At 44.7% G+C, this 15,171-nt stretch overlaps 1 protein-coding gene across 3 annotated transcripts in view; it reads right to left on the reverse strand.

Moving 5' to 3' along the window:
• Positions 1-15,171, reverse strand: part of LanB2 (laminin subunit gamma-1) — a 205,255-nt gene that overhangs the window by 22,684 nt on the left and 167,400 nt on the right. For all 3 annotated transcript variants that reach the window (XM_037413277.2, XM_037413276.2, XM_037413278.2), the window contains 6 exons: positions 12,783-13,076; positions 12,192-12,329; positions 11,521-11,712; positions 9,410-9,719; positions 6,564-6,701; positions 638-815 (listed from right to left, as the gene is read on the reverse strand). In XM_037413277.2, coding sequence (XP_037269174.2) covers positions 638-815; positions 6,564-6,701; positions 9,410-9,719; positions 11,521-11,712; positions 12,192-12,329; positions 12,783-13,076 — 1,250 coding nt within the window. The remainder of the gene's footprint in view (positions 1-637; positions 816-6,563; positions 6,702-9,409; positions 9,720-11,520; positions 11,713-12,191; positions 12,330-12,782; positions 13,077-15,171) is intronic.

The raw sequence follows: 15,171 nt of genomic DNA on the forward strand, positions 1-15,171 counted from the left end.
ACACTGACATATCCTCAACCGAAAATAGGGGAGAACGTTCGCGTTGAAGGAGAGAGAAATAAACAAAAACAAGAAACAAAAAAAAAAAGAGTGCGCCAGAGAACACCATCGATTTAACACAAGACACGTTCGAACTTAACACCTTACTGCAGAACACGCCTGAGTTGTCATGGTCGGGTGAGCTACAAGGCAAGTAAAAAGGAAAAGAACTCTAAGCGACCTCAATGTTTCATTTGGGTGTTCGTAATGACATTAGCTTCATTTTTTTGGTAGATTTTTTTATTCTTGGGTAGACTTGGAGTGAAAAAATACTCTTCGGTTGATGTTATGTGCCCATCTGCTTTCTGAATGAAGTCATTCAATATGTTTTCTTTAATCATCATAACAGTGATTGACCGTTATCTGCCACAATGTCATGTGTATCCTGCAGAACTGTCAACTTGAGCCACTAGCTTCTTATTATAACAGTTTTTATTTTCCATTACAGTTGTATTCTTTTCGAGCTAACATTGCAACTATAGTATGCAGGGGGCAAGTTTCGGTGTAAACTCTAAAACATACAAAGCCACTATGCCCCAGAACTGCAATGAAGCGCTCAGCGACCCCTCTGCTGGTGTGTGAAAGCCCGATCGCATACCTCGTCGATGATTTCTTGCGCCCTGCGAGAGAGCTCATCGATGTCGATATCCGGCATCTGGACCGATGTTGCTTCAGACAGGACCCGCAGGGCATCATCGTACGCCTTGCGAACTTCCTCCCTCGCTTCCTCAGCCATTTTCTTGGTGCGCAGCATCAGGTCCATGATCTCACGCATCCTGCGTGCCACACGGTCAAGGGACAACACATTGCGCTGACCACAAGTGCATATACGTTACCGCAAAACAGTAACAAGAAATTGTTGAACGAAACTTGTGCATGTAGCCACAATCGCAGGATCAAAACTGAAGAAAACTATTATTTTCTTATTGCAAGAGCAAGTATATCGACACTTCGGCGTGGTGTTGCTGTCACAGTTGGCATCATGTTTGGCATAAAGTGCTTCCTTATACATCGGCCGAGGAGAAGAAGATGGCTTCCAGCTTGGTGTCATTTTTGGCGAATTCGTGAGGCACCCCCCCCCCCCCCCCCGAGTTCTTTATATAACATGAGCACGAAATGCACAATCTCCAAAAAAGGATGAAATGCACACTAGCTATTGAATCTTAGCTCTTAATTCGCCTGTCGGCAGCCTCCCATCTAGACCTGTGCGCCGGTCACGAAAAATTGGAGGACCCTTAAGCTTCGCCTTTAAGACTTGAACGCGATAGCGAAATCCAGCCCCTAGTGCGTCCTTCAACTGCTAAGCGCATAGTTATTATCTTTTGTTGCACACATGCACACACACACACATGCATGCACACACGCACACAAGTGCGACGTATTTATAGTAATACAGTGACTGTGCAGTGTGGTCACTTCCTTCTGCTAGAACAGCGTTTTGTTGTAGTCGAGACATGTTTTTCACAATGTCGCACAGATGGCACACAGACACACACACGCACGTACTCGCGCGTGCACACGCGAATGGTATTACCAGCGTCTAATGAACCCCGAACAGTGGCAAGCCTTTGTGATAGCGTAGCGCATGCTATCCAATTATCAACATTGACAGGCACACGCATCCTGTTCGGCAGCTTAGCGCATATGGGCCTCCCAACCTCGGCCAAGGAACGCTGCGCCGCGCGCATTTCGCCGCCCTTCTACCAAAAGCCGGTCGCTGAGTACCCCGCTCCCGCCTTCAGCCTGCGCTATCTCAGCTCGTTAACACGCTCCGCACACTCTGTTATCTGATCACCCTCCACATGCAGAGTCACCTGTGACTTGCTCCGAAATAAAAAGATTATAAACGTTTTCATGGTGTGAATCTTATCAGACCAGAGAGCGATTCATTGACAATCTTTGCCGGATCAAGCAAGTTAAACACGATCTTTTTGAGCGAAGGCTATGTGTATGTCGATGGTGAACAGTCGCCTTTTTATGACATTAAAAGCCAGTTGCCGACGCGAATTCTATATGTATGTTACCAGTAAAACGTGCATTTGCTGTGGCATTCGTGTGTTCTCGGAGCTGTCGGCAACCTACCACCACGCTTTCGCATGCATTTGTATATAGCATTCGAATTTTCATGCCTTGAATTACAAGTGTGCCACGCGCTTTCAATTTATTAGGAGGGCATTGTGAAGAGACTAAACTTTCGTCTGTCCTGTTCAGTCTCTGGCACCATTTCAATGCGGTGTCTTCAGTTTGAATATCACTTTTGCCAAGGTTTTCATCAGATGTTAACAAGGTCGTATCGTAATTTAAATGACACCTTTGATTTTTTGCAGCTCTTTTGAAAGTATAATGTTGCGCGCAAAAAAGTTTTTTTATGTCCACTTCGACCATGCATGTTTCTTGCAGTGCATGTTTCATTTCGGATAATACTTGTACCTTGTCACGTAGCATGTTCACTGATTCGAATGTCAATTTGGTTGTTTCGACAGCTCACTTGGTCGCTGTCATATCCCACAGCACACACTAAGATCGAGCATGATTTTAGTTTCGCCAAGTTTTACCTCTAATAACCGCCTGAAATTTCGCGAAACCATCGAAAATTTTATATCTGCCGCGGTTCTAGCGGCAGCTGTATATCGCCCACGGCTAGGGGCATACAAGGACATAATATTTTACGTACCAAAACTATTATATAATTAGGAGGCACGCCGTGGTTTGAGACTCTGGATCGACTCCGGCCACCTGAGTTTTTTTTTTTTATTTTGCACCTAAACCTATTCGAAGTGTATATGGTGCGACGACAACGAACAGAGGGTGCACACGCACCGATCGTCACTTCTCTTAACTTTTAGCGTCATATCACCGTATATGCTTGAAATATGCAACACTAACACGCCATAGCTGTCATTCTTGCACCAAAATCTGAGCACACTGTGACTGCGTTTCAAGTGGTGTGAAGGGTCATAGTGCGTAAATGGGTATACGAGCCGTTTGCAGATGCTTGCAGAGGTGGCACACGCCAGTGTTCGTGATTGCACCCTTGTAGTCGTATAGATCACAGTTTTAGTTTGAGCCACGTCGAGGCTATACTCCAGCGTTTATCATACTCCTTTCTCCAGCAAAAAGAGACAGGACTTCTTTCTCATTGGAGAGCAACCGCACAGACATCATAGGCAGAGTGATGCTTTCCCATGGGATCTCCGTGCGATTTAGATGGGTAGCTTGTTTCATCTATGCCTCAGCCATACACCTCACTAGTGCTCCGTCACTTTTACTTCTATCTACAGCGTACAATGTGGACACTATACGGAACTTCATACACTGGGCATGACGGTGATGTTGAAAAGCTTTACGGAATGTCCGTAGAATTGTTATTGAAATAAAAAATTATCTAAAAACTATCTTAGTAACCTTGCCTTTTTTTCTGGAGCACTGCATTGTCTTCCTTGTAAAGGGTTATTCTGTTGAAAGAACTGAATAACCAGGCGCCTCTTTTATCGATTTTGTCCTCGTCTTAACTAAAATTCTTACAGGCGATGTCTCCCCAACACTCGTTCCAGGATTTGGAGCTTGTTGGCCATATATAAACACTGTTATGAGCGCTTCGACAACTCACCAAGTGGAGTGAAATCAGTTTACAGCATGCACGAATCATGCAAGGTGAGGAAGATATTAATGGTGAAAGCATTGCGAAGCAGGGTGAGAGAGCATTCACTACTCATATTTCTCGTATATGGACAAATCAAGAATATGTGTCTTTCTGACGTCGCGTGAATAACTATTCTGGCGACACGAAGTACGCAAAAAAAAATTAATAACAACGAGAAACGCCCTTGCAGGATAGCGCGAGCCATTTTGCATCTCCAGAGATGGTTCTGCAGAAATTCAAAAGATGGGGTGCGCAAAGACGGACACAAGAGAGTATTTGAGACGACGCCAACTGAAAAAAATCATACAACTGAAAAAGAAGGTAGAAAAAAATTAACGCAAGTGTGGAGCCGGGCAGCCTTCTTTATTAATTGTTCTGAGGTTTTCTCATTCTTTTTTCTCTGTTCACATTTTTATGTCTTCTTCTCTCTGTTTCTTTTGACTTCTTCCTCTTTATTACTAGCTTTCTGCATTTTTCTTCTTAATTTTCTTCCCTTTCAGTCTTCTAGTTTTACATGTTTTGTCTTTTTTTTTTGTGCTTTCGCAAGTGTTCTGCCAAGTCATGGCAACATACAACAGGCCAGGCTCTAAAACTGCTTCACACTTTCGTCATCAAGGCACTCGAGGGCCAAGAGGAAGAATACTTCTTGGTGAGCCCGCGCTCAATATGCTACAGATGGATAACGCTATATGTGGCTATGCTTACGTTACGCCAATCTACTAAGCGAACGACGATGCCATACGAGAGCCCAGGCCCCTGAATTGCTCTGCACTATTATTAGAATACTTAAGTGCGAATTCCCAGGCAATAGGCAATACCAGTTAGCTGTGCTTGATAATCTACGTGAAAGATAACTGGTCACTCTCTTGTGTCAGTGTTCCCACATTGTGTTCTTTTTAAAAGGCCAGTCAGCATGCCCCAAAACGAGCAGATAAAGCTCGTGCATCTTTTGATATGCCTGACCAACCTCTTTCCTTGTGCAGTGACATCAACTCGTCGATCGATGACGTGATGCAGCACGTAGCTCGTCGATAGGCCTAAACCAAGTCTCAACAAACAGTAATAAACTCAACGTCACTGATCGCCGAGTGGACATCACTGCGTGTGGAAGGAGATCCGTCAGGGCATATGAAAGATGCACAAGCTTGTTTGGCTGGTGTAAAAAAAAAAAACGCTGCCTGTTGACTGGCCCTTAAACATGAATACCTACCAACTCAGTTATTGTCGGTCATTGTAAGTTTTTTTTCATTGCCTTTACTTCTTTATTTATTTATCAATTTTCAACTTTCTTGAGTAACAATGTAGATGAGCTGCCATAGTTCATCGAATATATATATATATATATATATATATATATATATATATATATATATATATATATCATGAGATCTGACAGTAATGCCAAGGAATGTATAGGGGAAGTTATTAGAACCAATGAAATGTAAATATGTAAATAAGAAGAAAGAAAAGTGGGTGAAAAAATAACCAGCACGTGAACTTATTACGAGCGGGCAGCTGATCAATAGTCCCTCGTATACAACCGAATGACACCAAGTCTGCCAGTACGAGACCCTCGTTAATGAATAAGGGAAGAAGTGTATACCTAAGGGCTCGTTTTTCTGTGTTTTGACACAATATTAATGAGATCTAACAGACAGTAATGCCAAGGAATGTATAGGGGAAGTTATTAGAACCAATCGAATGTAAGTAAGAAGAAAAAAAGGGTGAAAAAATAACCAGCCGTGAGCAGGAATCGAACCTGCGACCCTATACATTCCTTGGCATTACTGTCTTTTAGATCTCATTAATATTGTGTCAAAACACAGAAAAACGAGCCCTTAGGTATACACTTCTTCCCTTATATATATATATATATATATATATAAACATCCATATTTCCACGTGATCGCAACGTGAAGCCACCCAATATCCCCTGACACAGGACAGAGAGTGCGCGCCGGTTGATCAATAGCGTCGTCGATAGTGAAGCTTCATGACATGACACATCGGTCGCTGAATCTAAGCTGAATGAGCACGTGCAAAGGCCGTTGATAACACTACTCAATTGGTTTTACAACAATACGCATGCTTTTCTTGTAGTGGATTTTGTGGACTGTCGGTGACAAAATGCCCCGCCGAAGTGGTCTAGTGGCTAAGGTACTCAGCTGCTGATCCGCAGGTTGCGGGATCGAATCCCGGCTGCGGCGGCTGCATTTCCAATGGAGACGGAAATGTTGTAGGCCCGTGTGCTCAGATTTTGGGTGCACGTTAAGGAACCCCAGGTGGTTGAAATTTCCGCAGCTCTCCACTACAGCGTCTCTCATAACCATATGGTGGATTGGGACGGTTAACTACACGTACCAATCATCAATCAATGGTGACAAAGTAAATATTCATGGCTTTTCAGAAGCAGAGCGCGAGTCATTCGAAGAGCTGGCGCTGTAAGCCGCGCAACATGCATCGTAGCGCATGGGCTCTCTCTTCAATATGCCCGCATCAAGTCATCGTTAAGGGGAAATCAAATGGAACGCAGACGTAACATAGAGCTGATATAATGTGCCATGGGAGTACTTCACTTTGTGTCGTGTTGGCGAACGTTCCTTCGACCATTTTATCTCAACTACTCACGACACCTGCATAAATTTATTTCAGAGCGCAACTCTCACTTACGCACCCTTTCTGTGTTCAGCGTTGGCCTGGCATGCCCCTTCTGTCTTTGCCGATCAATTTGCTAACTACTGCACACGACACATAGTTATCAGCAGCCAATATTAACCAAAAAGCGTATGGTTATATAGTTAGGCATTAGGAGGAATAGTATTCTTGAACAAATGAACGGTTGCTAAGGAAACGTGCGAGTGTTGGTACATCACTTTCGTACCTGTTCTTGAGAAGGTATATCTCACTCTCTGTCTTATCTTGCGTGCTGAGTGCCCCTTCAGCGATGGCTCGTGCTTCCAATGAAGTGTTGAGTGCATCCGCAGCCAAGTTGGCAATCTCCTGGGCATCGCTTTCGTGCCTGTATATGGGAGAAAGCAAATGACCAGGCGCACTGCATGTGTCACATGCCCCATAGCCGATGGCGCAAACCGCTATCTTCACAGAGGCGCCAGTTCTGGAAGCGCTTGAAAGCAAACAGGGTGACCAAAAACATGGCTTTATGCAACAAGCGTACACAGGAGTGAGAACTTCCGCAAGGTGCTGGCCCTCATGTTAGACGTTCATTCTTTAGGTAGGGACACTTCATGGCTTACTTGAAAGGTGCGATCCACTAAATAAAGAATAGCTATGGTAGCAAATATCACAAATATCAATCAGCAGCACGGCGAAACTTCAAGACAGAAAATGTGCAATAAAAATGTCCCATTGCTACAGCAACAGGTGCCTCGGGAGAAGTCCTATCGGGCTGAGACCCTCAGTGAGAGAAGGCCAGTGGCGTAGACAGGAAAGTGCCTGCATAAACAGGTGGTCAGACACGCTGAGTTTGAACCTTCTGTCATTGAACTTCTCACAAGGCACCAAGACTTTGTCACACCTTCAGTAGAAAGACGCTGCCGTCGCCTGACTGAGAGACAACAGCAGCGTGCCTTGAGAGTTCCACTACTTTAAGGGTATACGTGTAGTCAACGCAAGAAAATGTTAGCATGAGCAGCGGGAACTCTCATGTGTGACGATCTTCTTTTTCGGAAACTACACATCACACGGCACCGTGCTGGCATAGCAACAGTGGATCCTTGTGGGAACAAAATAACGATGTGTTCATAATTGCCCTTGTCCTTCGTATACACTGTTGAGAGGATGTTATTTCTTCCTTGCTCGGTTTTGGCGATTGTGCCTTGTGCCGACTGCGAATTAAGATAACATGTTTGAGACAAGATGTTACTTTCATGAGGCACTAGCAAATCTAATCATATATTCAAGACTTCAGTTAACCATTGGCTATTTATCGTCGCCGCGATGATGCCAGCAATTATTACGCTCAGCGTAAGAGTTGCATTGATTGCGTGGTTGGGGCAGAGATTTTCTCGTTGGACAGGTGCCCTTAAAGAACACAATATCTTGCCACGTGTTCCGACCGCTGGAATCGAGTGAAAAGTTGCTCGCCATTATTTGTCGTGTCCAATCGGTGGTTTTGATTAATTATATAGTTAGCAACATTTTGGCCAGCACCGCTAATCTTGAGCTGGTGTTCGAGAAATGCTGGCCACACGGAAACTGCACCGTCTTTTGAACAGCCCACTCTTCATTCACACACCAACCAAATAGAAAAGTCGTTCACGTGCCAGAACTGCTACTATATGAAATTAACTTCAACTCAAAGGGACATTAAAAAAATGCTTCTTCTGTTATTAGTAAATTAGCTTCTCCTGATTCCGAAATTACCACGCTTACCGTGAGAAAATGCTTAGTGAGCGAGAAAACGGGAAAAAAAATGCGGATGGCGACCCCACCTTGCAATTTCAGCACCAAACATCTTGGCGTCATAGATTTTCACGTTGTTTACTGAAGCCTACATAGCTCCTAAGAGGCACAAATTTGGCACATAGTCTTCTGACGGGGCCACAGACTGAGCATACAAAGTTTCGGGATGTTGTGTAGCTAATGTTGGCAAAATATGACAAATGCCCTTAAAAATTCATGAAGTCACGCACGCAGACTATGGTGCGGGACCTGAAACTGGTACTTTGATCTTGATGATCTCCTCTAATAATGAACTTCTGATGATAAAATCTATGACACTAAGAGTTCCCAGAGAACACTTTATCAATCTAAACCGAATCATTTTTTTCTCTTTGTAGTCCCATTGAATTTAAAGGTGCTATATACCAGGGTGGTCAAAAAGAATGCAAGCAGGGTGGAGACACTCAGCTCCGCTGTTCGCCCTTCTTACCTTGGCAGTGATAAGGTCGTCCTTGACTACATCATGGATAATCTTGATGCCAGCTTACAAACGCTCCAAAAGAAATTGAACATTGAGGCACCTTAGATGCCGCACTGTTCGTTTTCTTTATCATCGTGGTTGTTTAATTTACCAAGAAGTTGATTACTAACACAGCATTTTATCCCAACCCCTCCCTAATTCATTCTTCTGCTTGGAGATTTGAGGCCGAGAACTGCTCACGGCGTAAAAAAAAACGCAATGTTCAAAGTACGTCAAATCACTCATGGCAAAATAGATGATGCACGCGAATGCGTGAGCCAAAATATGATTTTGTTAAACTCTTCAGGATAACACCTGTTGCTCTACAATTATAACGAAGCTGGTTATCTATGAGTTCCTACAGGCTCTTATGTTGACAGAAAGTCAAATCCCTCATGAGAAAATAGATAATGCGTGTGAATGTGCGAAACAAAAAATGATTTCATGAAAACCCTTCAGAATAGCATCTTTTGTGCTACGATTATCACGAAACAGGCTACCTACGAGTTCCTATGGCTCCCTACACCGTATGTAGGCATGCGATGATGTGGAGAGACAAAATGCACCTAAAGATCTAAGCACTTCCATAAGTACATTCTGCCTAAGATGCAAGTGCAATATAAAAGCGAATAAACAGTGGAGGAGAAACGTCATGCGTTCTTTGCTAGTGCTTGCACCTAGGGATATTTTCTGATATGCAATAAAATTTGAGTCATTGGCAAGAAAGAAGTGGGCCATTTGGAACTGTACTTATAGAGTGGTCCACAAGAAGTGATCCCACTGTTTTGATGCAGTGAAAAACCCACCTGTCGGCCAGCTGTCTCGCGTCGCGCGCGATCTGCGACATCATCTCAGACTGCTGTCCGTATCGGTCGGATCGCTCGAGCGCCCTCTTTAGCGCGTTCTGCGCCTCATCCTCAAGGTACTTCTGCGCCTGCATCAGGGTGGCCTTGATGCGCTCGACGATCGCCTCAGCGCTGGTCATGTTTCGCTCGGCGCCCTCCACGATGTTCTCGGCAAGTGAGATCTCGAGGCCGATCTTGCCCGCGATGTCCTGAACTTTCTTGATGCGCCGCAGCAGCTCATCCAATCGCTCGGCCAGGCTTTCGCCGGTGCCTGACGCGTCAGACAGAAAGAAACGGTGAGGCTCGAGCCAGACAAGAGATATATTTATACACTCAAAACTTCGGACATAAATAACATGCCACTTCGATTGCTGTCCATGGCCAATCATACGCTCGAAGTATAGTGAAGTACCATATCGAGCAAGTGCAAAACTATATGGTTCACTATAGCGCAAAGCAAGCAGGCAGCAGGATGCAGTGGTTTGAAATCAGGAAAGAGGCCCACTTGTGCGTGGAATTCATCGGAGGGTGAGGAAGAAAGCAAACAAACCAAAGGCAAAGACAAGCAAAGAGGACTCCATGAGGCTCTTCTTGCTGGCCCCTCCTACCACCCTTCTTGCTCGTTTTGCACCAAGTAACTACTGTAGTGCAGCTGTTCGTTAAAGGGCCCTGCAACAGTTTTTTAGCATGGTCAGAAAACGCTGCTGATCAGTAGCAGAGGCTCCTGAGAATACGCGAGCCAAATGTTATGGCGTAGCACGCAGCCTTGAATTCACAATAAATGATCAAAGTCAGCTAAAAATTACTTTCTCTTCTTTCAACAACTGACGGAAAACGCTAAAAAATCACACGTGGTTTACCTATCTATCAACCATTGGCTGATTTGAACATGGCGCACTCGGTTTCGACAGAGATCGCTACAAAAAGTTGTCACATGTCTGTGCGTGCGTACATGAGCGAATTGAAAAAGCTGTGTAATTGAAAAAAAAAGTGATCAAGGTCACGAGGCACATGTGACGTTTTTTGTTTGCCCCTCCCATCTCTCTCTGCTTAGCTTTCAGCGCTTTCGTTGGGACAAGAGAAGAGAGAATGCGACTGAAGCATGTGACAAACTTTTGTAACTCCGCTCGTATTAGACTGATTCTTAAATATTTCATGGCATTAAATTTGGGAGTCAATACGCTTTTCCAGTGAATTATTTCCATGGTTACGTGTTCCCTAATGACGCTTGCCCCGAATGTGGGGATGTATCCACGCTGGTGCACATGCTCTGGGAGTGCAAGGCAATGTACACTAACCCCAACACTACATCGGTCAGGTGGGAGGCGGCCCTTCGCAGCTCCCTCCTGGCCGACCAACTTTGGGCCGTCCAGCAGGCCCGCGGAGCGGCCGATAGGCTTGGCCTAACGGTCCCGACGTGGGAGACGCCCGCTGCGCGCTGACGCGCGCCTTGCAGGACCTCAATAAAGTTTCGCAACCAACCAACCAACTCAAAAAAGTGTTTCAGGAACTCTGTAAGCACGAACCGAACGAGTAGCTTAACAGCCCAAGTGCTAATAAAACAAGTCGTAACAGTTTTGTCCCATACTACTACACCTGGTTGGCATGTCTTCTCGGCTTTTTGGACATACGTCACAGGTGGAAACTTCGATGCAGCTCAATTTTGCACTGCGCTGTTTGTTACTAGAGATAATATTACTATCAGATTCAACGCTGTTATCAAAATGATACTATATAGGAAAACTATATAGCTATACGTCATACAGCGGAGGGCTCAGAAGTAACTTAACGCGTTAACGTGGGCATTGATCTATCATGCTCAGAGTGTTCCTAGGAGCGGATGCCAACCACTCGGGTTAACCCACATACTTTCAAGAAAAGCAGCTCGCTAAGGAAAAGCACTAAACTTAAAGAAAAACAAAACACAATAGAATGAACACGAAAATAGAAGTTATCAGTTTGAAAGCCATAATAATTTATTTAATACACTAAATTGGGAGTTCGTGGCTCCTAGAAATGCCGGGACGATGAGCGCCTCACTAGCCACACCCATAAAAAAGCACTGTGCTCACCAGATGCCTGCTTGGCGTCTTTCCACAAGCCATTCACGATGGTCATCACTTGCTCGAGCTTCTCCTCGAAGTCGACGCTCTTGACAATCTGAGGATTCTTCTCGATGTTGTTCAGCAGGCGCGCCAGCTCTGACACCTTGTCGCGGTGTTCGTTGACTGCGTCTTGTACAAGGTTGTAGCACGTCGGGCAGTCTGTGCGCAGCGGTGCAAAAAATGCCTGTAGTCGCGATTCAATGTTTTTTATATATAAATAGAGTTAGAAAGGAAAGTTTTTGTGATAATTTTAATACTGTGATGACAGATTGCGTGGAAAAGCACGGAACGTAAAATAGACACTTGGGACACCTAACTCCTTCGAACGCTTTACTGGCAAAAGGTGCATTACAACTGTTGTTGTCTGGTTCTTTTTGTTATTGAGGTCATGCAGTTTAACCTCTATCAATCCCACAAGAATCCCACTAGGCCGTTTCGAAAATGCAAATAAATGCCTATGCAAATGTTTGGTAACTTTAGGCAGAATACTTTTTGGTGTTTTCTTTATCGTTACACCGCGATTTAATTTCTATAGTTGAGAGATGTACTGAGTAGTGCAAGGCTTGTGACATTCACTTTCCCGGAGAGAGCCAGAGGAATAGGGCCGTACAAGACGTGGAGAGAGCATGTCAACTCACCGACACATCCGGCCTCTTTGTTGTACTTGTTCTCCTTGCATCGCTCGCACCGGCGACCTTCCACGTTCGGTCGACACTCACACTGACCGTCGGGGGCACACTGCAGTGACACCGAGCCCTGGCTGTCGCAGTCGCACGCTGCGAGGACCACACACAAGAGCAGGTTGCAATCATTGGGGGTCGAAATGAGAATTGTAGCGCTGAAGCACAAATCATCCGTTAGCAAACGCAAACTGATTCAACAACATGTTCTTCCAAAACAGAAACTGTTTAAAATAAAGCAGATATCAAGCAATGGTGGTAGCACTGACCAAACAACATTAAGTGCTTGCTGCATACAAATTAGTGTGGATGACATGCTGAAGAACATGTAACGTCTGCAGTATGCCTTGTGCTGAGAACTTTGCAGTAGAAATAAATCAGGCAATTGACAACGACACATTCTCATGTTCTCTTTTCTTACAGCTTCCTTGGGTGCATTAACAGCATCCAGAGTGATCAGGCAACCTAGATGTTGCATTCACGCATCATGCGGAGACTCTCGAAGCACCAAGGACAACAAAAGGGGGCACCCGGGAATCATGTACTTACGCACGCAACCATCGGGCGAGAATCCGTAGTGGTACGGCAGGCACTGGTCGCACTGCTTTCCGGTGACACCCGGTCGGCAGTGGCAGTGTCCCGTGCGCTGGTCGCAGGTGCGGTTGTAAGAGCCGACCAGGTTGCAGTTGCAGGCCTCGCAGCCATCTCCACTCTGCAGATTCCAGTAGCCTTCGCGGCACTGACCGCACTGTCGGCCGGCCACATTCGCCTTGCAGGCGCACTGGCCAGACTGTGGGTCGCACTCAGTGTCCTCCAGCGAGCCCAGCCGGTGGCAGTCACACGCTGCAAGATGTATCGCCCGTTTGTGTCGTTCGTTTTTTTTTTTTTTTCATTTTATTTCAAAGCTTTAGATGCTTCATTAAACGCAAAAGGTGACGTAGGGATCAACACTAGTTATGCAAAAAACTATCACATGATGATGTCACAGTTGCCTCTTTATGCGACTTCACCATGACGCCACGCAACCTGATGTCACCTCATAACGTGGCTCAGTCCCAGAGGCAGTACGAACGGGACAAGTCGCAGAAAGCTCGCGATGCCTCCGATTACAAGGGCAGCAAAAAACTACATACCTTAGGTGCACTAGGCTTTTGGAGGAAAGTGGGAGAGAATGTAAACTGAGACAACAAAGTTCAACACGGCTTTCGCTTTCAACTTGTCTTAGGCATAAGGGACCCTGCGAGTTTTTGTAACACATGACTGTTTCATGCCAGGGTTCACAACGGTTCCGCTGATTAATTATCGTTACAAATATGACATCGCAAGATATATATATATATATATATATATATATATATATATATATATATATATTGCAAAAAAATTAGAAGAAAAAAGTCATAGTTTCACTGCAATGGCAAACCAATGAATGCGATAGCAGCAAATTGGCATGTCACGCGAAAAACAGCAACCAGATCAAAACGTGTAACCCACTGCTACTTACGAAGAAACGCACAAAAAGAACCCACGGGATGAGCGTGAGCTGACAACGTTCAAAGCTGAGCACTTAACGCACTGCTCAAACCTAAAGGACGCACGAAGCGTATGCGCACAGGTATACACAGGATGAGCCCCGACTAAAGAGTGTCCCACTTGTTGCCTCGCTGTGTTTGAAAAGTGCACTCTTTTCGCAAACGAATAGACTGCAGCGAGTGAAGTGACTTTCGTGCGCTCTATTTGCTCCGAGAACAAACACTGGCAACACGGCAGTCGGGGCGAAGTAACACCACGGCAAAGACTCGCTTGCTCCACGGCTGAGTATCGCCTTTTTCTGCGCCCGTCATGTGCCTGCTCAAACGCGATGCGGTAGTGATAACTACTAATTGTTTCGATGCACATCTACCAAAGTAGAAGGCGGCTATTTACACTACTATAAAAAGTTAAGGGAGTTGCAGGAAGTTGCGGTTATCTAAAGAGAAAACTCCTGCCTAAACAGGACATGTGAAAATGATGGTTCACTACAGCAAGGCAATCGTTGTTGACACTGCTTACACCAAGAAACTGGTGCTAAAAGTATTTACCCTGATGATTCTATCTTCATTACAACTTGGCGTGCACTCGGGGATTAAAACATGTGTCCCAAAAGTTACAAATAATAAAACTACAGTGTTTTCAAGCTCACTGATATATCGCAGTTTTCATCTAATATTCGGGTGACTTGACAACGTTGCACGTTTTCCTAAAAGAGACCTTAGATGATCTACCATAAAATTTTTATTATATCCAGAATGTATGTGGTGACAAACAAAACGTTCAGGAAACTGCTGAGATGTTAGTGTCCTTGAATTTATACAATATTTTTCTTAAACAGCTAGTCACCAGAACATAGGTGGCCCTATATTCTGATTTGCATGAAGTGCTGCCCCGATCAAGCACCACGTCACAAGGTTTAGTTCACGTAGGAGCACTATTGATAACAATTGTTTGCCAAACGATGGAAACTCAAAGTGAGCATTGCGAATGGTTTCGATGGTGCTCTCAGAGACGTGGCCCACGTAATAATTAAATATTGTTTGCCTCAATAAGACAGTGTCTGGTCTCGCAAATCATATTCACATACAACGAAGCTTGGGGGTAGGTGTAACAGCGGCGTTGCTTTCATGCTGCATGAAGTTTTAGAAATTGACCTCAACTTGCTTTTTTGTGAAATGAAGTCCCGAATTTACTGCCAGAAAAGCGTCAAACTACATAACGAGTGACCGAGTACATAAGAAATGCAAATGCAACTGCTGCGGTGGTATTTTCGGCCAAGCGCTATGGAGATGCTTTACTAGCTTCAATACTGCATGGGTTTATGTAACTGTGCTTAGAGCTTGATAATAAGCAACAAAAAAACAATCCTCGGCCCAATAATGGCATGCATCCGTTTTAAATGAAG

The sequence above is a fragment of the Rhipicephalus microplus genome, chromosome X, assembly GCF_043290135.1.
Source record: "Rhipicephalus microplus isolate Deutch F79 chromosome X, USDA_Rmic, whole genome shotgun sequence".
NCBI lineage: Eukaryota > Metazoa > Arthropoda > Arachnida > Ixodida > Ixodidae > Rhipicephalus > Rhipicephalus microplus.